General features: G+C 55.0%; 1 protein-coding gene across 2 annotated transcripts; it reads left to right on the top strand.

The window, feature by feature from the left end:
• Positions 1-619: 619 nt before the first annotated feature.
• On the top strand, positions 620-26569 carry TKT (transketolase). 2 transcript variants are annotated; one of them, XM_047850434.1, is made up of 14 exons: positions 620-834; positions 10905-11022; positions 11883-11996; positions 12753-12850; positions 16666-16857; positions 18827-18945; positions 20402-20595; positions 21365-21529; positions 22622-22778; positions 22909-23039; positions 23956-24039; positions 24146-24302; positions 25447-25569; positions 26288-26569. In XM_047850434.1, the coding sequence occupies exons 1-14, from the start codon at positions 728-730 to the stop codon at positions 26461-26463; spliced, it is 1935 nt and encodes a 644-aa protein (XP_047706390.1). In that variant the 5' UTR covers positions 620-727; the 3' UTR covers positions 26464-26569. The 2 variants fall into 2 exon arrangements, with proteins under 2 accessions (XP_047706390.1, XP_047706391.1); XM_047850435.1 differs by having other exon boundaries at positions 621-834; positions 24146-24239.
• The last annotated feature ends 129 nt before the right edge of the window (positions 26570-26698 follow it).

The raw sequence follows: 26698 nt of genomic DNA, 5'->3' as shown, positions 1-26698 counted from the left end.
CTACTACTGCTAATTCTCATTTTCATAATTCCCATCTTATAGGCCCCCAAAGCCCTGGGGCTTACTCTCTTGGAACTGGGGCTTGTAGATGGAGCCATTCTGCTAGGGAAGACCTCTGCACCCACAAGCCATGTGACCTTGGCTGGTCTCAATTTGCTCATCTGTAAAATGGGTTACCAATGAAACCTCCCCTCTCAATTCCACCCAGAGCTGTGCGAGGAAGGAGACAGAACATTCTGCAGTGAAGATGTGAGTCAGGCAAACTGAGCTAAGCCTAGAACCTGGAGTTATTATTACTTGTCTGTATAATTAATTCCCGCAGGGCAGTTCTGTTTCAGGAGCCTGGCAGCCCCAAGCTGCCCAGCAAATGTCTGGGTCCGAACAGGGGGAGGGGGAGGTTAGGCAGGTGGATAGAGTGGGGCTGGGTCCCTAAGGCGCCCAGGACGACGTGGTCCTGGGTTTCCCGGAACGGCGCGGGAAGGCTAGGCTACTGGTCGCTCTTGCGGCCAGGGGGCGGGGCGGGGGCGGGACGAGGAGGGCTCCGCGGCGCAGAGGCCTGGGGTGATGCCGGCGCCCCGCCCTCGTGGGCGGGTCCGGGGAGTCTTAACTCTCCCCTAGCGGCGCCGGGCCTAGGCCCTGCCAGTCATCGCCGGAGCGGTAGTGCAACCCGTGCTTCTCCGCGACCGCGTCCTCGTCCTCCCCATCCGCTTGCCCGCCCGGCCACGCCATGGAGGGCTACCATAAACCTGATCAGCAGAAGCTGCAGGCCCTGAAGGACACGGCCAACCGTCTGCGCATAAGCTCCATCCAGGCCACCACGGCGGCCGGCTCGGGGTGAGTGCCAGACGCGTGGCGGGCGAGGGCGGCGTTCCGAAGGCCGCGGTAACTGTGGGCCCGCCAGCTCCGTGTCGCTCTGCACTAAGCCTCCTCGAGGGAGGCGGCCGGGTCGCGGTCAGGTAGCAGAGGCGCGCGCCTCGCAGGGCCCGGGCCGGAGGCGCCTCCCGCCGCGGCGCGCGCTCTCTGGCCGGCTTCCATCCGGTGGGCCGCGGCTCCCGCTGCGTCTCGGGCCCGCCCTGCCCCTCGCCGGGCGCCGGCTCCCTTGCTGCTCCGCGGCGCGCGGACTGCGCTTGGGAATCCGGAGCCGAGAGGGCCACTATTGTTGCACTGTGGCCGAGAGCCCGGCCCTGTGCCATGCGCTCTGCACGCGCGGCCCTCTGTGGGCGCCACCGCCAACGTTCCACCTTGCGGATGGGGAAACCGAGGCTCCGAGTTTGAGTCAGTTGCTCAAGGTGACACACGGCGAGGGCTGCAATTGAAATGCAAGCTGCCCTACGCGAGAGCGTCTGTTTTAACCCTTCATTTTGCAGGTTGAGTGGGGCCGGGCCCTCTCTCCGCCTCACAACCTCTCCCCTTCGCCTCTTCACGTTCCTGCCACCCTTGCTTTTGGGTCTGATTCTGGAGCAGGGGTCTGCTGAGATGCAGAGTGGGGAGGAAGTGGCCGTGTGGATGCAGAACCCTGGCACGCGGCGTGCAGGGGAGGTCTAAGACGTGACCTGCAGGCCGGAGGCGGGAGGAATGGGAGCGGGGATTTGGAAGGCTGAGAGAACCGAGAATAGAGGACAAGGTCCCAAGGCATGGCCAGCCGCCAGGGGCAGGGGCGGGAGGCCCATCCCCCAACATCCTTTCCCGCCAGCCTTTCTGGCTGAGAAGGTGCTGAAAGGCTGCTGCTGATCCCAGGGAGCCGCCTCCGAAGGTAGCAGGGACATAATGACAGGGCGCTGTGCTGCTGGAGGCAGTCGGTGAGGTCCGTTGAGAGGGTGGGCCAGTGAGTTAGTTACTCCACAGGCTTTTTCGCTCTGTAAAATGGGAACAGTGGTAGCTCCCACTGAAACTGGGTGGTTTCAGGGATTCCAGCACCTCCCTTGGGGCCTGGCATGAGGCTGCAGAGACTGCCCTGTGCTGGATTGATGAAGTGATCTTGAGGGTTGGGTAGGGGTGATTTTCCAGGAATCTCTCCAATCAAGCTGTGTGTTTAGAACAACCCCAAAATTCTGGCTTCTGGCCAGTGTCATACAGGGTACATTAATAAGTAAATCTCTTCTGACTTTCTTCTGACTTTCAGGATGGGTACTCATTCACCTTTTATGCCTTCAAGACCTCCAGTTCTCAGAAGAGATTAGACCTCCCCTGGCGGGCAGCTTCTCCTGCCCACCCCCCACCCCACCCCCCCGCCCCATGCATGCTTTAGAGCTGTTATTTCTATCGGGTTTATGTCAGACTTGCCCATTCTGATTGACGTCCCTTGCCTTACTCGCAGTGCCTCTCCCCTGCCAGACACCTTGCAGTGCCCCTCCCCTGCCTGACACACAGTAGGTCTGCACACCTTGTGTTGCTTGCTGGGTACTACGAGATCTCCTTCCCTTGACCATTTCAGTGGGTCATTCACCCTGCAGGGCCTTATTGATCCCTACTGTGTGCTAGGACCTGTCTAGCCAGGCTCTTGGGGATCTAGCTGCAGAGACAGCAGTTACCCGACTAAGTGGTGTGACATATCTGAGCATCTTGCGAGGCTAGATATGACCTGCAGACAATTGCAGGGTCCTGCCCCCAAATGGGTATCCCTGGCATGACACAAAGCATCCTTTATTGCTAATGTTGTCTCATGCGTTTTGAGAATAACCGTATGAGATAGATGCTGTTACCTGCACACTTTACAGATGAGGAAACTGAGACTAGGGTGTTAAGTGAGCTGCCCAAGCTGCTCATTGGTGGCTAGCTATTCTGTGCTCCCAGTGAGGGGCTAGGGTTGATAGGAAGACTCATGGGGCTGGCAGGGAGTGCCAGGCTGGAGAATGGAAGTTGGGGAAAGGAGAAGGCCAGGTGCAGTAATGGCAGGTATCAGTCAAGTCAGTCTGAAGGCACTTGGAGAAATGAAGTAACATTATAATGGAAGGGGCCTCCCAGGGGGAAGTTGGAAAAGGGAAGACCAGGTGCAGTGATGGCAGATGTCACTCAGTCTGAAAGCATTTTGAGAGAAATTAGATAACATTACAGCTGTTGGGGGTGGGATCAGTGGCTCTCCTGGGTCTCTGTTATGTGGTTAAAAACCTGCAGGAAGAAGATACAATGTGTGGCCCTGAGAGACACTCAAGTTTACATTGTAATGCCTTTTGGAGGAACTCACTGAGCTCAAAAAGTGTCCATTTGCCAAAAGGAAAAAAAGAGCATAGAAGACATGATTCCTGTGTTGTTTGTGAGTGTGTAAAGACGCAGGAGAGACTTAGAGAACACTTCTTTTTCAGAAGGAAGTAACACTGCTACACAACCCCTGTCACGGGGGGTGTTCGAGGTGTGTGCTGAGCTCTGTGTGTGCACAAAAGATGGCAACAGAGGACTCTGGATGTTCACCTTGAGGCCCTACCCACTCCCCACAGGGAGTCTGGGCAGCAGCCCAGTCTGGGCAGCAGCCACAGCCAAAGTGACCATCCCTTCGGGACACCCCTTTTCTGGGGAGCTTACGCCCTGGGGGAGAAACAGTGCTTCGGCCAGGTCTTTTCATGGCCCCCCACAGGGGCTGCGCTTACACGTTCTGTGTTCAGGAGGGTTCTGGATTCTCAGGAGCTTTCCCATTCGTCTGCCATCGCTGACCCCATGTCAGCTCCCCAGGCCCCAGGGAGTAAGGACACTGGCCTCTGTGTCAGAGGCGCTGAGGGACAGAGCCTCACAGAGGGCTCTTTGTGGAGGCAGCTTCAACAATGGCCAGGCTTCTCCGGGGTCCTATCCCTGCACATGCTGAGGGAACTATGGCAGGGAGCCAGCTCATCTAGGCTTTAAAAAAGTGAAACCCGGTGGCCTTGTCAGAAGTGGCCTGGCTGCTGAGGCTGGTGATGAAGATTTTGTAGCTCTCATTGACCGGGGCTCTGGGCTGTGGCATTATCCAAATAGTGCTGAGTGCTGTTGGAGGACACCTTTAGAATTAGGCCTGAAGTGTGGGGTGGGGGGAGAGGGGGCATGATTTGTGCCTGTAGCGAGTCCCTTGGGTTCTGACCCACAGTGTTGGGAGGGATACCTGGGAATATAATGTCTGGCCAGACCTGGCTGGTGAGCAGAAGACGACAGGAACCTAACCCAGGCCCTGTTCTGAGCATCTGCAGCCTCCGACTTCAGCCCAGGTCATGATCTCCCAGTTTGTGAGTTCGAGCCCCACGTCCGGCTCTGTGCCTGGCTCTGTGTCCAGCTCAGAGCCTGGAGCCTGCTTCAGATTCTGTGTTTCAGTCTCTCTCTGCCCCTCTGCCACTTGTGCTCCATCTCTCTCTGTCTCTCAAAAATAAATAAAAATGCAAAAAAAAGAAAAAAAAGAAAGAAAGGCCCTTCCCATCCCAGGGAAGTTTCCCCATCTTGAAAGGAGAAGTCCTTAGGTGGTTCTGAGCAAGCTCTGGGGTCCTGCCATCTGCTGTTATGAGCTCCACTTTCTGGTGGTCCCTGTAACTTTGAAGTGACAGGAAGGACATACCCAGCTTTGGCATTCGAGGATGCTTTGGCTGAGTGCTCAGAGGGCCCCTTCATGGCCTAGGCCCCTTTGAGTCTCTGGCCCCGTGTATGCCCTGTCTCTCTGGGCAGAAAGCTGCTGCCTGGGCCTCCTTTTCCTTGGGGGCTGCTTTCCACCCTATCCTGATGCTGATTGAGGCAAGAGCACACACAGCCCGTTGAGATTTCCCCAGCAGCAGCATTTCCCAACTCAGTGTGAAAACGCCAGCCTAGAGTGACTCAGTTCTTCGCCTGAGTGACCTTGGAACTCAGCAGTGCTGGTGGTCAGTGTTTCTTGAAACCAAGAACCAGCTTAAGGTCTGACTGAGATGTTCCATGGTTTCCCGTCAGCTCTGAACGCATTGTGGCCCCTGTCACAGCCCTGGTCCCTGGGCTTTAACTCCCTTAGGCAGCTCTGTGGTCACTAGAGCCTGGGTCACAGCATCTGGAACGTCCACAGCTGTTCGCCCCAGATGCCTGGAGCACCCTGAGGGTGGGGGCCTGCCCGGAGGTCTCTGTGCTCTTGCGCTGACCAGTGAGGCAGAGTCTGCTCAGGCTGTTTGTGGGGGTCTAGGTGAATGACTCCAGCGGCAGGTGGGCCCGGCTGGCTGGGCCTGCACGGTTTGGGCTTCTTGTTCAGAAGTTGCACTTGTGGCCTGAATGGATCTCTGAGGGCTGTACGACGGGACAGGGAAACGCGGACATTCGAGAACTTCCTCCACTGGGGGCTCCCCACCCCTTTTCCTCCTTTGAAAAACAAATCTGGGGGCACCTGGGTGGCTCAGTTGGTTAAGTGTCCAACTTCCATTCTGGTCATGGTCTCACAGTTGGTGAGTTCGAGCCCCAGAGCAGGCTCTGCGCTGACAGTGAGGAGCCTGCTTGGTACTCTCTCTCCCTCCACCCCCACCACCTCTCTGCCCCTCCCCTGTTCACTGTCTCTCTCAAAATAAATAAATAAACTTAAAAACAATCTGCAACAGCTCTATTGGGTATTATATGCAAATCATAACATTTTAAGTGTACAGCCCGTGGCTTTTAGTAAACTTAGTAAATTAACCGTGATTGATCATAAGTTTTAGGACACTTCATCATTCCTAAAAGGCCCCTCTTGCTCATTTGCACTCACTCCCAGCTCCCAGGCGACCACTAATCTAGTTTCTGTAAATTTAATTCTTCTGGGCATTTCATATCCGTGGAATCATACATAATGAGATCTTTAGGGTCTGGTTTTTTTCACTTAGCATAACGTCTGGAAGGTCCTGCATATTGTAGCATGTGGCTGCAGCACTTAGTTATTTTTGTTGCTGAATATTCCATTGTGCGGGGATATACCACATTTTATCTGTTTAGCAGTTTCTCTTAGTATTTAAATTTTTTTTTTTTTTAACATTTATTTATTATTGAGAGAGAGACAGAGCGTGAGTCAGGGAGGAGCAGAGAGAGAGGGAGACACAGGATCCGAAGCAGGCTCCAGGCTTTGAGCTGTCGGCGCAGAGCCTGATACGGGGCTCAAACCCACAAACCACAAAATTATGACCTGAGCTGAAGTCGGATGTTTAACCAGCTGAGCCACCCAGGTGCCCTGATTTTCTCATAGCATTTGCTTTTGTCCTAGCTCTTCTGTTGGTAGACTCTGTGACCTTGGGCAAGGCACTTCCCTTCTGTGAGCCTTAGTGGTTCCATCCTCAAAATGAGGAAGATGTTAACTTCATCTCTGATATGTTAAGTGCAAATATCGAACAACTGCCATTTTTCTGTGCACTGTGCCCAGCTCTTTACACATACACTACCTCATTCCGTGAGGTTCTGTTACTATCTCCATGTTTACCGAGGCTCAGAGAGGTCACATCCTTAGAGGCTCAGGGCCAGGATACATCATTTATTCATTTGTGCATTGTGTGCCAGGAGCTGTTCAGGCCTGAGGATATGACAGTGAAAAGGCTCAAAGTCCCTGCCTGCCCGGAGCTTGTGTTGCAGTAGGATAGACAGGCAGAAAATAGGCATGTGATGTCAGGTGGTGGCAAGTGTCAATGCGGGGAAGAAGAGGTCTTTTTATTTTATTTATTTATTTATTTGTTTATTTATTTATTTAGAGAGAAAGAAAGAATCTTAAGCAGGCCCCATGCTCAGCACAGAGCCCAACGCAGGGCTCGATCTCTTGACCATGAGATCATGAGCCGAAAATCAAGAGTTGGACGCTTAACAGACTGAGCCACTCAGCCGGCCAGAAGAGGTGTTTTTAGATAATGTGGTCAGGGAGGGCTTCTCAGAGGAGGTGGCATGGGATAAAGCTGGGAAAGTCTGGAGGCAGTCTTTCCAGGCAGGAGCCAGCTAGGGCCGTCTGGGAACAGAAAGAGGTTAGGACTGCTTTCAAGGTTCACTTCCACCTTGCACCCTGGGATTCCCTCCTGAGTATTTTTGTTTAAATAAATATATGCCTAAACAAGAATATAAATAATGCTGGGGCACTTGGGTGGCTCAGTCAGTTGGGTGTCTGACTCTTGATTTCAGCTCAGGTCATGATCTCAAAGTTCATGACCTGGAACCCCACTTTGGGATTCTATCTCCTCTCTCTCTGCCCCTCCCCTCCCCCAAATAAATAAACAAACCTTTTTTTAAAGATATATAAATAATGCACATGTTATAAATAACACACTGTATGCGCCTACCACCAGGCTTAAGAACTAGGACATTACAGTGCTTTAACATTCCTGGATGTCCCTCCTCCTCCAGAAAGAGCTACACCCTGAATTTTGCATTTTCAGCCCATTATTTTCCTTATTGTTTTAAAATATTTGTATATCTCTGTAAATAGGATGGTCTTCTCTGATCTGCAGATCCTTCTGTAGTGCACTTTGCTCACATGTGGGTGTTGGGTCTGTCGTTCACTCATTGTCCCTGTGCTGCAATGTATTCCCTTACCTGAACATAATGTGATGAGTCTATTTTGTTGATGCACACATGGGTGGCCTCCAGGAGTGGCCACTGTAAACGATGCAGGGACAACTCCTGTGTTTCCTAGAGGATACATTTTGCTGGGGGAACGTTGCTACTAGTGGAGTTGCTGGGCCTTAGTGAATGTGCATCTGCAGCTGCTAATTGGTTTCTTTGTAACAGTTCAAAGATTACTTGGGTTTTCTATTTCTTCTTGAGTCAGTTTTGATAAGTTATTTTCTTAAACATTTTCCTGTTTTGAAACTTATTTGCATCAGGTTGTTTAGAGTATTGTATCATCTGGTATGCCTGTCCTTCCGCTTCTGACACTGGCCTTCTCTTTTTCTGGATCTTGCCTTATCAGAAGTTTTCTAAATTTGTACTCTTTTGTTAAGAGCTATCTCTTGGCTTTGATTTTTTTTTTCTTATTGTATATTTGCTTCCTATTTCATGAATTTCTATTTTTTATTATCTTTCTACTGTCTGAGCTCACTCCATTTTTCTAACCTTCTAAGTTGTTTCTTGACTATGGGTTTTCAACACTTGTGATTTTTACTTTCTTCATTGGGTACTTACTTCCTCTTCACAGTAGATGACTTCCTTTGTACTTTTACACGTTGGGGTCTCCCTTGGTGAGTCTGTTTGGCATCCCTGGTTTGTTCTTTTGCTGAGAAGCCTTGTGACTCCTTGTGATTTGGCCCAGCTTGAGTATGGGTGGAGAAGCGTCATTTTTATGGAGACTCGAAGCCATATTGATAACGGAGAGTAGCCTAGTCAGAGGGGTGAGGGACCTTCTCTGCACTTTTCCTGCAGGGAAACTGGTGAAGATATGGAGTGCATGCTAAAGGGAAGAGAGGGGGAACACCTGGAAGAATGTGTCTTCTGCTAAGTGGGACCATTGAGACACTTATCAGGCCTTACTCTAAGCAGCCAGTGCCCTCTTCATAGGTTGAACAAATCGAGGCTGAGAGTGGACCGTTTACTTTGGACAAACTTGTAGTCCCCATGCGTCACAGGGAGTAGGATGTAAAGTACCCTACAGCCTCCCACCCGTCTCTAGCCAGTTTGTATCCATGGGTGTGTCACAACACCAGGGGTGGGGCCTCCACCCCCAGAAGTCTGCCCCCAGGCAGGCTGGGGTTGCTGGGAAAACTCAGGCCCTGAAGCCACAGACTCCATACACTTTGGGCCTTGAAGTCCCTGTAGTAGGTTGAGCTTACAAGTAACCATCTCCTGTGTGCTCAGCACTCTACAGTTTACAGCCACATCTCAATCTTTGGCTTGTTTCTTTCCTCCTGCCTGCCGCATGGTCAGCAAGGCGTCATGGTCCCAGCCAGCACGTGAGGAGTTGGAGTAGCACTGAGAGGTTTGGCATCAGGTCCTCCAGCAGATGGTGTGACCAGTGGTGACAGATGCATTATGTTACCGGGCCTCCCGGCACCCACCCCGCCTCCCACCACAGCATCCCCATTTACAAGTGAAGGAGCTGAGCCTTGGGGAGGTGAAGCACTTGTTCTTTCTTTACTCTGTGGGTACCAGGCCAGCAGTGAGGCTGGGATGCAGGCTTTGGCGGGAATAACACTGTAGGCTCACTCACCATGGACCTAGCAAGGAAAGGTTAAAATCAACACTCTTCAGCTTCTGGAGTGTCTTCACTGGCTGACCTTCTGCCTCCGTCTGCGTCTCCTCTGCCCAGGCCTGGGCATGCTGCCGCCACATGAAGCCCCTGTGGGGAATGTCACCTGGGTTCACATGGTGGGCCGGGCGGGTTGAGCTGTTGCACCTGCCTTCCTTCCTTCTTCTCTGAGAAGTTGGCCCACTCTCCACCCGCCTCCTTCCCCAACTTCTCATCATGGGGTCATAACTTCCGAAACATGGGGTCCTCAGAGACCGGGCCACCCTGGGAGGCTCGGGAGGCCTGACATCAGCCTAACTGGTGTTGATGGGGATATCCTCCAGCTGAAGTTCAGCACAGGAATGAGGGGGCGGGGATCCTGCCGGCAGAGCAAGGTTTCCTATTTACATCTCCTCACCTCCCTCTTTCAGGCCTAGTGTCTTTTCCCCATGACCAGGAGTTCATAGAGATGGCTAAGTATAAGATGATTGTGTGCCGGGAATGCGGTACTAAACCAGCATGGGCAGTTCTGGGTTTCTCTACTAATGTGTCTGCGCTGGGAGTGACTCACCCCCTAACCCAGTGGGGGGAGCAGACTAGCAGGGGAGGAGGGAGGTGCGCGTGAACTCCAGATGTTGCATGCCCCCTTGGGTTTGGCATTGGGCATGTTTCCACGTGGACCTCCGAGCAGCATCAGAGGGCTATGCTAAGCTGCATGGAGCGGGTGGCTGGGAGGCACTGGGCTCTGAGGCTAACATATTGACAAAACTGTGGACAAGGGAGGCTTCAGGACCAACCAGGAATTACAGCATGTCCCCCAGTCTCTAGCCCCAGTGCTGGGTTAATTGTGTGGGGCCCAAAGAGACCTGAACAACTCTCAGCTAAGGTAGAAACTTTGCACTTTCTGTTGTTAACGCAGGTTGTTATTTGCTCTCTCAAGTAACTGTATTTCATAGAGCAAGAGGCTAAAGAAAGGGGAGACCCCTTGACCCCACCACTCCAGGGCCGGAAGGGCAGTCTCTTGTGTCAGCGCCCCCTGCAACCCTTGTTGGGTTTTCATGTTATCATGATCTTAGCCTTTGTGGAAGATGAGATTATATGTTTTGCCTTTTAAATTCTGCACAAAGGCTTGGCTTTTAATGGCTATACCAGCTTTTAAAATGCCCGTTGAAAAGCTTCCAGGTAACCAGTGATGTCTCGGAGAGCCCGAAGCCCCACTTTTCCGACTGCCGACCCCATGGACTGAGGCTGCTGGGAGATTTGTGTTCATTCTATGAGCCTTACTCCCTCACCCCCCTGCCCATGGCCTAAGAGAGCCAGCACGCTTGGCAGCCTGGGAGGGCAGGGTATCCCTCACAAGTGGGCACCATCCTGAGCAGTGCCTCCGGGATATAGCTCACGGGTCGGACATAAAGGGGTCACTGCTTCCCGGTTGCTGAGCTCTCCCAACTGCTGTTAGGAGCCGTGAGGTAAGAACTAGGCTCTACTTTCCAGCCTCGACACTGCCTTGCACCGGGTCTATTCTGGGCCCGGTCTCCGGGGCCCCTTCTTTCTTATTCTAGTCTGGCCCCAGAAATATTCAGTTGCTGTGTCTCTGGGGATCTGGACTCTTGGGCCCCAGGAGGGTGAGACCCCGTGCCACCAATACAGCATCCTTGAGACCCCGTGCAGCCCTCCCAGGAATAGGAGCACGTGGCTCTGGTTAGCCAGGCCTGTGACTCCTTAGCACATGCACCCTCCAGGACCCCATATGTGAGCCTGAGGTGAGTGCTGTAGGTCAGGGGCCCAGGGCCATGATGCATGCGTCTGTCTCTCTCCTGGCCCACAGCCACCCCACGTCATGCTGCAGTGCTGCGGAGATCATGGCTGTCCTCTTTTTCCACACCATGCGCTACAAGCCCCTGGACCCCCGGAACCCTCACAACGACCGCTTTGTACTCTCCAAGGTAGGAGCCCAGCCTACCAGCCTTCTCCTGGGCCAGGTGTCTCACGGGCCCTGGAATGGTGAGAAGGTGCCGGCAGCGAGTGATCTCCAAGGGGACCTACCCCCTAGTGTAAGCCTGGCCCCGGCCCACCTTCTCCACCCACGCTCCCCGTCCACCGGCTTGGCCCAGCCTGTCTCTTGGTGTCTTTGTCTGTGCTGACCCAGCTGGCACACTAAATCCACGTTAAGAAATAAACAACTGTTGATAGGGGACCGTGAGAATAATCTGCCAGGTGTTCTCCCCCTGTTTCGTGTCAACAGGTAGGACTCAAGTCCATGTCTGGGGTACAGCTTTGTGGCTTTGTGCACACATCTTTCTGTGCTGGGCCAGCACTCCAGGGCCACTACGTGCTCCCTGAGGAGTGGCGCACCACAGCAGGGTTTGGGATGAGCCGCCCTGTCCTGCCACTCACTCATGAGAATCACAGCCACAAACTATTCCACAGACCCCTGAAATCCACCTGTACCCAGCTCTGGCCCTGTGGCCTCTGGGCTCCCAGGGCAGGCATGAGAGCTTAGAAGGCTGTCCAAGTCCGCTCACATGCCAGAAACCAGGGATTAGGGCTGCCGGCTGTCTGCTGGGGATTTGGCATCAACCGGCCCCACAGCTGTGCTCCCCCTGCACCTGTCCCGGAGCCCACTCGGCCTTGGCTATGGGAGCTTTGAGCTGCAGAGGGATGAAGGGGGAACGTGGCCTTCACTTGCTACTGCCCTGGAAGGGCCAGCGGGATCGGCCGGGCCCCGCTTTCAGTGTGTGGCAGGAACAGCCCCCAAGTCTCAGCTCCCCAGCTGATGCCCCCTCCACCGTTCATCCCCTGGCAGGGCCACGCGGCTCCCATCCTGTATGCCGTATGGGCTGAGGCCGGCTTCCTGCCTGAGGAGGAGCTGCTGAACCTGAGGAAGATCACCTCTGACTTGGACGGGCACCCTGTTCCGGTAAGCAGCCCCCACCACGAGCAGCACAGGCCTCTGTCTCCACTTCCTATTTTTCAAGGGCTGTGGGAAAAGGGGGCAGGGTGCTCACCGAGAAACCGATGGTGTGGAAAGGGGGAAGAGGGCGTTGAGGTGAAGACGGAAGGATGTAGTGGGGGTTTCCAGGGCACGGTCTTCACCCCAAGCTGGTCCTTAAAGACAAGCAAGGTGTTTTGAGGTCCCAGCCCAGGGATCAGCTGCAGAGACGACCTCTCCTCAGGCACCACACATCCAGCCTCCTTGCCCCGCTGGGCTTCCCTGGCTGTGCAGACAGGTTCACCGGGAAGTCAGTGAGGGTGTCACAGCAGGATGCTGGTGACACCCCAGGGAAGGGTCCCAGCTTACTCCTCGAGGTGCTGGCTCCTGCGAATGTTCGGAATTCGTGGGTCACCATGAAAACTCACCCCTGCCCCTCCCACCGAGCCGGGCACCCACAAGGGTCAAATGTTTCATCAGTCTTGTCATAGACTCCTCCCAAACACTGTGTAGTGAGGTGGGTGATGTGGGAGCCTGAGGTCACACAGCAAGCTTGTGGGCAGGGCTGGCACAGTTACCGTTACAGGAGAGTGAGAGGTCACACCCTGGGTGGAGGCTGCCCGCCCTGCACCTGGATCAGCGGTGGGGGAGGGCGGGCCCAAGACCGGGTTCTGGGAGGGTAGTTGGGAAATGCTATTGCCTGCTCTTTCCCCTGTGAGTAACTGTGGCTCTCTGCTATGACAGAAACAAGCTTTCACCGATGTGGCCACTGGCTCCCTGGGCCAGGGCCTTGGGGCCGCTTGTGGGATGGCCTACACGGGCAAATACTTCGACAAAGCCAGGTAACACTTGCACTCCCCAAATGCTACCCTCAGTAGTTTTGGGAGGGGTCCTCAGTGGCCCCGCCTTAACCGTTGCTCCCAGGTACCTCCTCTTGGGGTGGGGAATAGAAGCTGAGTAACCATGCGTGCAGGACCATGACCGGCCCCATTTCCAGATGAGGAAATAGGCTCATAGGAGCAGAGACATGCCCGGTGTCCCTTCCTAGTGACGGCAGGGCCAGGAGTGCACCGAGAGTCATTGGGCTGGTGAATTCCTGTGGCATTCCCCAAGACCAGCATCTGGACCCTGAAGTCTCAGAAGGCCCCACCCCTCCAGTGTCTGGCCACATGCCCAGGCTCGAGCCACATGCCTTCGTCGTGGGGAAGGAGATTATGTGTTCTGCAGGGTTCTGGGCATCCCTGAGCCCCACCTGTCAGCCAAAGAAGAAACAAACACTGGGGAGATTGACCTGCAGAGGGTGGGCAGAGAGGTTTGCCCCTCCAGCCCAGGGACGTGTGGAGGAGAACCCCCTTGCGCCAGATCTCAGTCACAAGGCTATGTAGTGTGGCCAGATTGGGCCTGCAGACCGGTGTCTTTATTGGTAGGAGGGGAGAAGTGTTGGCTGCGTCAGATGGTTCCTTCATTCCTTTATTGACTGGGACCCTGTGCTCAGTGCTTTCTAGGGTTTCACCTTGATAAGCCCTGTGTGGGCTGGGTGGTGACATGACTACACTTACCCCTCTTACGGATGGGAAAACTGAGGTAAAATACTTTCCTAGTGGTGGCGGCAGGATTTGCACCCAGGAGCAGCATCCAGAGTGTATTAAGAGGCCCCAGGCTGCTCTGAGGGGCCCGAGGGAAGCAGATTCTGGGAGCCCGTGAGTAGGATTCCTGGGGGAGTCCCTTCCCCAGTGCCCTGCAGTCCACTGGCAGGACAAGGACCACAGCCAGGGCAGTCAAGAGGGTATGGTGGTCACTGTGGATCCAGTGAAGAGAAGGGCTACAGAGAGCCTCATAGGATGTGACACTATGTGCAGGGGAAGGGGCTCCTGAGACCGCTCTCCAGGAGGTGAGCTGAGGCTGGGGGCTTTCAGACCCTCTTGGGGCCAAGCTCAGCTCCACCAGAAGTGATTCACCATGAGGTGAAAGGCACAAAGAATGGGATGTATGTTTAAGAGTATTTTATTTGGCCCAGAACCAGAGATGTGAGTTAATTATTCCCTACAGATGCTTGAAATAATTCCCTGTGAAGGGTCATTTCCTGACCCTAACATAATGGAACAAGCCAGTGTAGGGAGAAGGGGTTTAGCTGGGTTCTCAGCAGCCAGGGCTGGCTAAGGCTCAGGCCCTTAGACTGTACCTTGTCGGGAGCGGGCGTGGATGTCAAGGGAATTACCCGGCTCCCGGAGGTAGTGTCCTGATCGAATAGATCTGGCCTCGGGTCACGTCTCTCTTGTCATTCAACCAAGAAACATACGTCAAGTTGGCTCACTTTCATTTCTCTTTTAAATAATTTTGTTTGAGTTGTCGAGTACAGTTACAGCTCATGTGAAAAATATGGAACAGCATTAAAAAGAAATGAACTGTTTTCCTAGTCTCAGCTACCTCCCATTTGAATCTCATTTAATGTACCATATTTCCTCCATGTTATTGAGAGAAGAAACTTAGAAATTTGTAATCCTAGTATGTATACAATTTTACATTCTGCTTTTTAGAAAAATCTAAGCATCGTGAATATTTCTCCCTTAACTGTCAAGAGCTAGTTTTTTGCTTTTTTTTTTTTGTTTATATTATTTTTGAGAGAGAGACAGAACGCAAGCGGGGGAGGGGCAGAGGGAAAGGAGACACAGAATCCAAAGTGGGCTCCAGGCTCTGAGCTGTCAGCGCAGAGCCTAACGTGGGGCTCGAACCCACAAGCCATGAGATCATGACCTGAGCTGAAGTCGGATGCTTAACCAACTGAGCCACCAGGCGCCCTGAGAGCTAGTTTTAATGATTGTGTAGTATTCTCTTTTATGGATATAAACCTGTTAGGCAGTCCTGTTGTTGGACATTTGAGGTCCTCTTCAGATAACCTCTGCAGCAAAGGTAGGCCTCTCTTTAGGGTTCCTTCTCTTCAGGGTAGTTCACGACCATGGGCATTTGCAGCCCCCTCTCCAAATCTAGCAACTTCAGTACAGAGCCTCAGGGTTAGCCCCAGCTTCTATGGGGCCCCTTTCCTGCTCACGGGCTTCCAAGTGTCTCCTCAGGACTTTAGCACGCCCTCCTGATCTGAGCCTGAGGCTACGCTCTACCCTTGGCCCCAGTGTGACTTCCCTAGAAGTGGGCTTGGCCTTGGGAAGGCAGCCAGTGTGCTTCCGTGCAGTCTTCTGGGGAAGTCAGGTTTCCTACCAGTCTCCATCAGGCTCCTCACTTTCTGGAGCTTCTGTACCAGATGCGACCCCTGCAGCATCTCTGGGCCCCCTTGCAGCCTACAGAGGGGACAGGAGGCCAGCGTGGGGACAGAACACAGCTTCAGACAGGCCTCTTCGAGTGTGGGCCCTGAAACTCCTGCTCTTGGCCCAGGACCCAGCGGCCTGGCCTGCTGGAGGCCACAGAAGGGAAGGCACGGGCAGAGGGAGGATGCTGGAGCCCTCCCTGACCTGGCGGCCTGCAGAAGTGCTGAGTCATGCTGACAGCACACCCCGGCTGTCCCCGCCTCTTTTCCAGCTCCCCTGCCTTGGCCTAGAAGTCGGAGGCCCTGAAGCTAGAACAGTTCAGCTGTGGCCCACTCCAGGGCTTGCCTGCTGCAGCAGCAGGCAGCTGTGTCCCCTCTGAGCCTCACTCCCTGGGGCCACACAGCTGGACCCCAGGCCAGGAAAGGGAAGGATCTCCATGTCCTGTCACTGCTTCCTCTGTGTGTGTTCCTAGACAGCAAGGAATGAACAGTGTGGGCTAAGGTCCCCAGCTGCGTGATCTTTAGACAAGACCCTCGATTTTTGAGCCTGTTTTCTTGTCCATGTGATTTGGGAACAGCAAGTACGCTTACCTCAAGGACAGGGCTACTCAGTACAGGGAACCCCTAGGTGCCACACACAGGCCCGTGGATGATGAGGTCATTGGATCTAACACCTGTGGCCGCTGCCCCTCAGCCACCTCCGTCCCCCCACATCTCAGAGTCTCTGAACTGGTGTCCCTTCCTCTAGCCTCATCCCCTTGGCTCCACCCTCCTGGGATCTAAGGAAGGCTCTGTTCACTAGGTAAATTGCCCCCAAGTTCAGTGCTCTTTTTATCAGGTAGCACTGCCTTTGAAGCCATCATGGTTGCCTTGTGGACTCAGGACAAGGCCCCCAGGACAGAGAAAGGGCTAGGCCTAGCGTGAGTCTTGGGGTGAGAAGCAGCCTTGGAGCCTCAGGCAGAGCCCATCCTAGGATGCACTGTTCCCACCGTGATCCCGGTCCTCAGATGCCCCTGTTAGTGACCCTTCTCCCACCTGACAAATTGCCCTGGGATGCTCCTGGTGCCATGTCTCGGCCTCCCCATCCTGCCCCTGGGATCGAGTCCCCAGGGCTCCCCACCATTACTAGTTCCTGGGCAGGTGGAGAGAAGTAGACCCACCCCATGCAGGTGTCTCAAGTCCCGTGCCCCCAGTGAGAGTAACCCCACCAACTGTTCATTTACTCAGCAGAGCCCTGGGTGTGGCCCCAGCTGGTCAGCAGGGACCTGACGGATGGCACTGTCGGATGTCTTGTGCGGCTGCTGTGCCCTTCTCTGGGGACAGCTCTCCAGGAGGGATGGGCTGGGAGCACGGGGCCCCGGATGAGGGGTTAGCCTCTGACCCACTTCCTTTCTGCAGCTACCGCGTCTACTGCATGATGGGAGACGGGGAGCTGTCGGAGGGCTCTGTGTGGGAGGCCATGGCCTTCGCCAGCATCTACAAGCTGGACAACCTGATTGCCATTCTTGACATCAACCGCCTGGGCCAGAGCGACCCCACCCCGCTGCAGCACCAGGTGGACGTCTACCAGAAGCGTTGCGAGGCCTTTGGGTAAGTACAGGGAGGGCTGTGGCCTGAGCACGCTCACGGCAAAGGAGCCATCCCAGCTGGAAGCTTTTTAGGTTCAGGGGCTGAGTCAGCTGCAAGCCTTCTAAAGAAGGTGTCTGTTTTTCAGCGTTCGACTCAAAATTTCAGACTTAAACTAGCAACCCAGGCCTCCAGCTGGAGTTGTGGGCTGAGGCCCAGAGTGAGTGAGTTCCTTTATTGGTGAGGCTGTGGGACATGATAGTTCTCGAGGGGTTTGAGCATCCGTCCGGTGGCTACTACCTGTACGTGGCCCTAGCCAGCCTGAAGGGCAGAAGCAGGCCCCCTCTCCTGGTGAAGTGGGAAACACGGGGTTTTCAGATTTCCTCGAGGGGCCATGAATGGTTGGGAATTTGGGGTCACGTACTCCCAAGCAGGGAGGTCATCTGGGTGGGTGTTAGCCAAGGGGGGCCCTCACCTCAGTGTCCCTCCCCTGACCCAAATAAAAGCTGTGCTGTGGTTGAGGCTCTAGGGAACCCAGGCCCCCGCACTCATCCTCTGCTGAGGAGGCCCTGGGCTGGGGCTGTGCAGGGTTCCAGGGGCCAAGGGCCTCCAGGGCCGCTCTTGTAGAGGAGTCTACCTGGCAGAGGTCAAAGGTGGGATTGCAGTCTGTGGTTACATAGCAGCCACAGGTTGTTCTCTCTGGTGACTGACAGAGGAGGACACTGGGCCACCAGTGTCTCTAGAGCCTCCCCAGGCCGTGTTGGCTGGGGACTTGCAGCATAACCCTGGCAGTGTCCCTGGGTCTGTGTCCATAACCTGTGTCCACAAGTCCTGGTTGTGTCAACAACTTGCATTGTGAACTTGGGCAGGCAGGCTTGTTCCATCCTCGGTGCCTCAGTTCATGTGTCTATAAAATGGGGGAAACAGAGTGCCTGGGTGGCTCAGTCGGTTAAGCGTCTGACTTCAGCTCAGGTCATGATCTCGTGATCTGTGAGTTGGAGCCATGCGTTGGGCTCTGTGCTGACAGCTCAGAGCCTGGAGCTGTTTCAGATTCTGTGTCCCCACCTCTCTCTGCCTCCCCCCGCCCCATCTCTCAGAAATAATAAACATTAAAAATAAAGTCTTTACATTTAAAAAAAAAAAAATTGGGGAAGCAACAGTACCCAGCCCAAGGGATTGTGGTGAGGCTGCAGTGGGTTCATATGTGTGGTGCTCGGTGAGTGCCCACAGAGTGCGCACTCCGGACACGTTAGCTGCTATTTTATTGCTGCTAATTTGATTGCTGTTGATTGCTACTGGAGTCCCAGAAAGGAGGGCCTGAGAGAGAAAGTTCGGCCTGCCCAGGCTCCTTCCCTTCTATCTTTGTCAGCCTGGCTCACTTTGTGTTTCCAGCACCACATCCAGCATTTATGGAGTGATGTGTTCCCTGAATAAAAGGCCAACAGCAGACACATTCCAGACCCAGTGCATTGTCCCCAGTGCAGCTTTCAGGAAATGAGTAGATTTCAGGGAACCGAGTAGATCAGAAACGAAAGAGAAAATAAATGGACCAAGCTTTGCAATACTTAGGAAAGAGAAAGAAAATCTATTCAGAGGCAAATAAGAGTACGTAAAAGAATGTGTACAAAGGAGAAAGAAAAAGAGAAAATGAAACCAAAAGTGGGAACAGAAAAGTCCAAAGTCTTTTTTTTTCTTTTTTTAATGTTTATTTTTGAGAAAGAGCAAGTGGAGGAGGGGCAGAGAGAGATAAGGAGACAATCGGTAGCAGGCCCCTGGAGGTCGGTGCAGAGCCTGATGTGGAGCTCGAACTCCCTAACCACGGGGTCATGACCTGAGCTGAAATCAAGGGTTGGATGCCCAATCGACTGAGCCACCCAGGCGCCCCTGACACTCTTCAGTATTTCCCAGCCTATGCCTATGCAGCAGAGTGAGGGCAGCCCCTCGGGGGGTGGGCCCCGTCCCTCACTGCTCACTCTCCTTCCTCTGTCCCCAGCTGGCACACCGTCATCGTGGATGGACACAGCGTGGAGGAGCTGTGCAAGGCCTTTGGCCAGGCCAAGCACCAGCCGACGGCCATCATCGCTAAGACCTTCAAGGGCCGGGGGATCTCAGGTCTGTCTGCACACCCTGCCTCGCTCACCCCACCCCTGGGACCAGGCCGTGGCCAGTGGAGGCAGTAGGGCTTTCCACAGGTGGGGTGGTCTCTGAGGTCCTGTGTCTGGGGTAGTACTGACCCTTTGCCACCTTACACTGCATGCACCTGGCTGGGGAAGGGGGGTCAGGCGATGCTGTGCTCTGAGAAGTGACTCAGCGGTCAGCGTGGCTGAGCCAGGATTGAAGCCCAGGTTGGGCAGGAGGAGAGGAGGGCCTGCAGGAGGACTCACGAGTGACACAGTCCCCCACACCCTTCCTGGTTGTCATCTGCACGGCATCCTTGGCAGCTCTCACCATCTGCCCTGAGTGGAAGGGCTGGCGCAGAGGGCCCAGAGAACCTGGGAAGACCGGGTAAAGTGCGTCCAGAGTCCTGTATGAGCAGAGGGCCTGGAAGGGTCTGGAAGATGTTCCTGGCTGGGCCTGAGAGCATGATGCAGGTGTAAGCCTCCTCCCCAGCACTCAGGCTCCTGGGGCTCCAGACCCCTCGGGCTGAGGCAGCCCTGGCCCATGGTAGACATGGGAAAACATGGCTAGAAGTGGTCAGGGAACTTGCCCAGGGACATGGGGCCTAACTGTAGACCTCGGGCCAGCTTCCCTGTGCCACGTGCCATGGCAGCCCACCTGCCCATGTGGACTCGGGAAATGAGGACAAGTACTGCTGTGTGGGAGAAGGTGCGTGGGTCTGGAGCCTTCTGGTGGGGGGTGGACATCAAGGAGAAGACCCTTGGGATCCTCCCCACCCCAGTGCTGCTGCCTGACACTGATGCCTCAGGTGTTACCATCAAGTGGGATCTGGAAACCGCAAAGCTTCTGGGGCAGGTGGTGGTCTGTGGGGGTGCTGCATGCTATGTGGGAGGGTCAGTCCTTGGCTCTGCCTGGGCCGCAGTGACCTCAGAGGAGGGGGCTCTTAAGCCTTGCTGGTCCTCACACAGCAAGGCAGCATGGTGAGGAACGTGCCTGGGTGCCATTCTGCTGCACACCAGTGTGTTGGGTGACCTTGACCGTGCTCCCTCTGCTCTGGGCCTCAGCTTTGCCTCTCTCATGGGCAGCATTCCTCCTGACCAACCCATTCAACAAACTGAGTAGGTTTCTACAACAGATCCCTCCCTGCATGTAGGGAGGCAGTACAGCGGCCCATGCATGCTCCCCTCCCCTGTTGGCTGTGGGCTCCTGGAGAACTGCCGGCTACTTGGTGGGCACCAGGCATGTGGACTCCTGGTCACCACGACCCTCTTTTCCTGACCCCCGTAGCTCCCAGCACAGGGCTCTGCCTCACTGGGGCAGCATCCTTCTTGCCCTATATTTTCCCCTCCAGGGAGGCCTCCTGGCCTGCCCTCAACTGGTGGAGCGGTTTCCTGGCCCTCGGGAACTACTGTCTTACTGGGCCCTCTGCCCTCCTCTGTTGCACCCACAGGCATAGAGGACAAGGAGGCTTGGCATGGGAAGCCCCTCCCCAAAAACATGGCCGATCAGATTGTCCAGGAAATCTGCAGCCAGATCCAGAGCACGAAGAAGATCCTCGTGACTCCCCCACAAGAGGATGCCCCCTTAGTGGACATCACCAACATCCGCATGCCCAGCCCACCCAGCTACAAAGTTGGCGACAAGGTACAGAGTTGGGCTTGCTTTTCTGGCCTGGCTGGCGTAGTCGTCATTCTCTGGTTTCCAGAGCCTGGGGCCGAGATGTGTCTCTGGGAGGCTCAGAAAGGGAGAGAAGAGGGATTTGCTAGTGAGGAGGAACCCTGAGGTGTTGGTCCTGCCATCTCCTCCGTGGGGACTGCCAGTTCTGGAACTATTTACCTGCACAGGCTCAGAGAGGACAAGAGACTTGCCCAGTCACACAGCAACCTACTGGTAGTGCTGGGATCAAAGCCCACAGCACCTGAGTGTCTCTCCATCCCTGGCCCTTCACTCTGAGTCCCTAGGTCTGAGCTCAGGACTCTTCTCCCCCACCCCCCACCCTCTGGTGTGTGGCCTAGCAGAGCCTCAGCAGGCCTGTCCTGCTCCAGGGCCCTCCCCTGTGTGAACCATTACCAGGCTTTATGACTCCCAGGCCCTCTGTGTATTCCTGTGTGGAGTAGGGTAGATTCATGGACCTCTGTCACAGGAGTGGGGGGATCTGTTAGAACATCTGCAGCTTGGAGGGCTCACAGCTGGGCTCAGGACAAGAGGCTGCAGGCACTTCCAAGACCTGTAGGAGTTCTCGTTGGCAACCTTACAGAACTTAAATTTCCATGGGACTGGGTGTTGCCAGGCTTCCTTTTTCTGCCCCTATTGTTCTCCTTTTCCTCCCTAAAAGTTGGAGCCCCTCCGCTGAGGCCAAGCCAGGCTTCAGGCCATCCCGGTGCTCAGAGCCCTCATGCTCTATCCCCCACAGATAGCTACCCGCAAGGCCTATGGACAGGCCCTGGCGAAGCTGGGCCGCGTCAACGACCGCATCATCGCCCTGGATGGGGATACCAAGAATTCCACCTTCTCAGAGATCTTCAAAAAGGAGCACCCAGACCGATTCATTGAGTGCTACATTGCTGAGCAGAACATGGTGGGTGCTGGGGTAGGCAGGCGGGCACAGAGCCAGCCACAGCCTTGGGGCTGAGGTCCTCCTGTTCCCCTGGGGCAGCTATGTTGGCAGTGTTAGGTGCCTGCTGGAGGCCATCCCAGAGAGACCACAGGAACCGCCAGGACCCGGCATTGACCTTGAGTACTGTAGTGGCAAGGGAGAGGGATGTGCCCGTGATCTTCGGGTGCACATATCCCGGATGAGGGTACAGACAGGAGCTGAGTGAGACTGCGGTCACACGCAGGAAATGCGGTGTGGAGGCCACGCGTGCTGGTGAAAGGCGTGCAAGGCTTGTCTCTTGGGGTAAAGGGCCTTCCAGGTGTAGGACAGGCACAGTCACAGGCTGGAACATAATGGGTCCAACAGCCCTGGTCCTCTGGCCAAACTGCCCAGCCTGGCCTACAAGCCCCCAGCAACTGGGAGCTTCCTCTGTCTGAAGGCCATCTGGCCCTACCCTATCCAAAATTCTTTCTCCCGCTGAACTTGAAGTTCTGTCTCTGAGGCTTCTAGTCTGGGCAGCTGGAGGGTCCAGACCAAACTGGCAGGGTGTGTGGGCTGGCGTGGGCCCAGGGGCTGGGGAGGGAGGACTCACATCAGGAGGCAGCCAGTTTGGAACCACTGCCTGCATTCGGTGCTTCTAAGCAGGGATTTGGGTCTGGTACTTCCTCAGGCATAAAGAGGGTTGGGGAGGACTGGTGTCTGTAGAGGGCTGGGGGTTGGCCAGGAAGATGGGGCCTGGGGTTTTGCAGAACCCCAGGAAAGAACATCTGTGTCCAGGTTTATTAGCCTACCCTCTGCAAGGTCTTGCTTATTTGCTAGAAAAAAAATCCCCAGGAAAGTAATTTTAAGAGAATTTTTGACGTGGCTATTCCAAGTCAAAGGAGTTTGATGTTCAGAGACAGACTGTGGAATCCGTGGGTACCCAGGGATCTCTTGCATGGGGAGAAGGGAATTCACTTACTAGGATGACTGAATCCTCCGACCCTCAAGAGGGGTGAGACGTTCTGGGCTCTCCGGCCACCCTCTCCCCCATCTTTGGGGCTGACACTGACCATCCCCCTACCTGCTTCCCAGGTGAGTGTCGCCGTGGGCTGTGCCACACGCAACCGGACAGTGCCCTTCTGCAGCGCTTTCGGGGCCTTCTTCACACGGGCCTTCGACCAGATTCGCATGGCGGCCATCTCTGAGAGCAACATCAATTTCTGTGGCTCCCACTGTGGTGTGTCCATCGGTGAGTTGAACGGGGCCAGGACGCTTGTACCTGTAACTTCTCCAGACTTTCAGATCAGGAGGTTGGGGGCCCAGGATTCCATTCCATGGGTGGGGGGCTTATTTCAGTTGTATCCTTTCCTACACCCCAGGGGAAGACGGGCCCTCTCAGATGGCTCTGGAAGATCTGGCCATGTTTCGGTCAATCCCCACTGCAACCGTCTTTTACCCAAGTGATGGTGTGTCTACGGAAAAGGCAGTGGAATTAGCAGCCAATACAAAGGTTGGTCACATGGCTATTCTTTTTTTTTTTTTTTTTAAATGTTTGTTTATTTTTGAGAGCAAGTGGGACAGAGGATCTGAAGTGGGCTCCGTGCTGACAGCAGAGAGCCTGGTGCAGGTCTTAAACCCACGAACCGAACCACGAGATCACGACCTGAGCCAAAGTCAGACACTTAACCGACTGAGCCACCCACAGGGCCTGGTCGGTCACGTGGCTATTCTTGACCAGTATGGGTGGGGGTGGGGGGAGGTGGGGGGGGTGGTGTCAGCATGCCAGCCAAGAGCTGGTCTGGTCATTGACTGCCCCACAGTGGTGTCTCCTGACCTTGCCACTGGTGTTTGTAGTTTGTAGAGGTTAGATCAGGAAAAACAAAATACACATGCCCCTTCCTGCCACATAGCAGACATTGCTAACCCAGCACCGTACTCTCGTCGCTGAGAATCTGCAGCTCCTGCACCATCGGGCCGTTGACGCCTGTCTGCTCCCCTGAGCTGGGCTCTCCAACACCGAAAGAATGGGCTGAGTAACGTGGTTTCGACCAAGAGCCACAATGCCGTAGACCGGGGTGCCCCCATGGGTCCCCTTCCTTCGCCAGATGCCCTCTGGGGGAAAGCCCGACTTAGAGACCAGCCTACCTGAAAGAAAAGCCATTTTCTGTCTGGGGCCTGGGGCTGGCCAAGCTGCTGGGCTGCTCTCGCTCAGGAGGAGTGTCTGGAGAGGTCCACCCTGTTGAGGAACGACAGTCCCTTTTCCTACTGGAGGGGCAGCCAGCATGAGGTGGCTTGTCACACACCCAGGGGGGGACAGCATGGTGGAGATTTGCAAGTGAGGAAGGCTGGCCTTTCTAGAAGGAATCCGCTCCCTGAGGTTGGCCGTGCCGCATCCTATAATCCTTTGTCATTCTGCTCTGTTCCAGGGTATCTGCTTCATCCGGACCAGTCGCCCAGAAAACGCCATCATCTATAACAGCAATGAGGATTTCCAAATCAAACAAGCCAAGGTCAGTGCCATACATGCCCCAGTGAGATCCCCAAAGCATGCCCGAAGCCAGGGCTCACCCCGGGCCACCAATCCCTGAGCCTCATTGGCATCCATGTCCTCCCCAGGTGGTCCTGAAGAGCAAGGATGACCAGGTGACTGTGATTGGGGCCGGGGTGACCCTGCACGAGGCCTTGGCTGCTGCCGACCTACTGAAGAAAGGTGACGGAGGGAGGGACCCAGCAGGTCCCGGGTCGGGTGCCGATGGTGTACTAGGTCTTGGGGGTGAGAATGAGTCTCCTTGAATTAAATGGTAGTAATAAAAGCCACCTTTTGAGCACTTGTGACTATATGGCCAGCATGATGCTAAACTCTGGGGCTGCAGTGGCCATAGGCCCGGGGCCACAGGGCAGGACTTGAGGTGCCTCAGCACGGTGGTCAGAGCAGAGGTCTAGAGCCTGCCAATAGGCCTGAATTGCCACTTAGTGGGGGCACTGGTTATTAAGCATCACCATGCCTCAGTTTCCCCATCCATAAAATAGAGATACTGTTACCTTTCCGGTGGGGCTGTCCTGAGGATTTAATAAATGTGACCTAGCATCGTTATCACTGCAGCCTCGCAGATGTTAGCTACTGATACAGTAGGGGAATTAGCCCCCACCCACACCACAGAATCGCAACAGACGCCTCGTCGTAGCCGTGCTGAGCAGGAAGGAGAAGGCAGACGTGGGTGTCCTTAGGAAATGACCTCAGATGTGGGTAGGAACTGATAAGCAGACAGGCCCAGGCAGAAGGAACAGTGTGTACAGGGCTCCAAGTTGCTGGAGAGAAGCCAGGGGCAGCCCAGCCCTGTCAGGGATGGAGACCCAGGGGGAAGACTTGAAGCAGGCACGGGACAGTCAGACTTGTCCTTCTGAGGCCATTCTGCTGGGTCCCCGCCTGACCTGGCACCTGGGCCTGCAGCCACCGCACCCCGTGAGCCCCGGCCCTGTCTCGCGTCAGACACCCGGAGCTGTCCTCTGGCTTTCCCTGTATCTTCGAAGGTACCTGGGAGGATGAAGCAAAACTGTGCAGGTCCCTGCCGTGCCACTCCGCACTCTTTGGTGGTGCAAAGGCTGAGATCTCCTGACCCAGGATATGAGGGAAGAGAGAGGGGCGCTTCTGTTCCCCAAGACCAGATGCTCCTAAACCAGGGGGTGCGGGATGGGCCCAGAGGATGTGGGCATCACAGATCAGCAGAGATAGAGGGCAAGCCACTGAGGGTTGGCAAACACTAGCCAGGTGGAGGGAACAGAGGGACAGAGGATGCAGGCCTGTAACTGCAGCAACTCTTCAGACACCTCCGCCTGCCCCCACCTATCAGAGGACACACCCACAGCATCCAGCACATTCTGCTCAAACCGCGCCCTTGTGTTTTCTCCCCTCACAGAGAAGATCAACATTCGTGTGTTGGACCCCTTCACCATCAAGCCCCTGGACAGGAATCTCATTCTCAGCAGCGCCCGAGCTACCAAGGGGAGGATCCTCACCGTGGAGGACCATTACTACGAAGGTGACGAGCCCGAGCTAGAGAGGCAGGGGCAGACGGGTCAGGGGAGGGCCAGGGCCACAGGACCACAGTCAGAGGGCTGGACGTCTCTCCATCCCCCGCCCCAGGAAACCCAGAGCCGTCCTGCAGAGCAGCTAGCACTTGGCCTCTTAACGGGCCCCAGGCTTGGCTAGGGACCCAGCAAACGCAGCTGCTGGCATGGCTCCTTGGAGCCCCTGCCACCCAGGGAGCCCGTGAGGATCTTGACCTTGCCTCTAAGAGTAGAAAAGGTGGCCTGTGTCCCTGACATAGTTGGGCGTTAAGGCTGTTGTACGGGATCACACTGGGAAAGCAACACAGAATCTCTGTCTTGTACAGTCCTGTGCACAGCAGCCCCTCACTAGCACACTCCCTGTGTCCTCCAGGACAGGCTCCACTCCAGGGGAAGAGATGGGCCTAGTCTCTGGGTCAGGTCCAGATGCTCATTCGTTTATAACCGCTGCCCAGAGGATGGTGTTAAAAATGATACAGAGGCTACATTTGGGCCTATGCTAAAACATAAGTATCATGAGTGATTGGTGATGTCTGCTCTGGCCGCAGGCCTGGAGGAGGGTGTATGTGTGCGGTCTCTGTCATCCTTGGGTAAAGGAATAAACTCAGATTAGCAGAGGGCCGGGGAGGAGGTGCCCACTGCTCACCCTGAGGCCCACGTCACCTGACTCGCCTCCTTTCCTTTACCCAGGTGGCATAGGTGAGGCAGTGTCCTCCGCCTTAGTGGGTGAGCCTGGCATCACTGTCTCCCGCCTCGCCGTTGGTGAGGTACCAAGAAGTGGGAAGCCAGCTGAGCTGCTGAAGATGTTTGGCATCGACAGGGATGCCATTGCACAAGCTGTGAGGGACCTTGTCGCCAAGGCCTAGTAAGGGTAAAGTGTGCAAAGGGTTCTACACATTCCCGAGATTCTGGCAAAGGTGCTCAAAGATGTAGTGAGAGGAGTAATAAATTTATGTTTTGAGAAAAAATGAATTATCCCTGAAGTGTTTATTTGATGTGAATGCAGCCAGTACTGGTAGAGGGCGAGGGAAGGCATCTGAGTCTTGGTCAGTCACCTCCCCTGGGCCCAGCATCTGCCCTCAACCACCAGAACTGCTCCTG

The sequence above is a fragment of the Prionailurus viverrinus genome, chromosome A2 (assembly GCF_022837055.1).
Source record: "Prionailurus viverrinus isolate Anna chromosome A2, UM_Priviv_1.0, whole genome shotgun sequence".
Lineage (NCBI taxonomy): Eukaryota > Metazoa > Chordata > Mammalia > Carnivora > Felidae > Prionailurus > Prionailurus viverrinus.
This window is presented reverse-complemented; position numbering and strand designations above follow the sequence as displayed.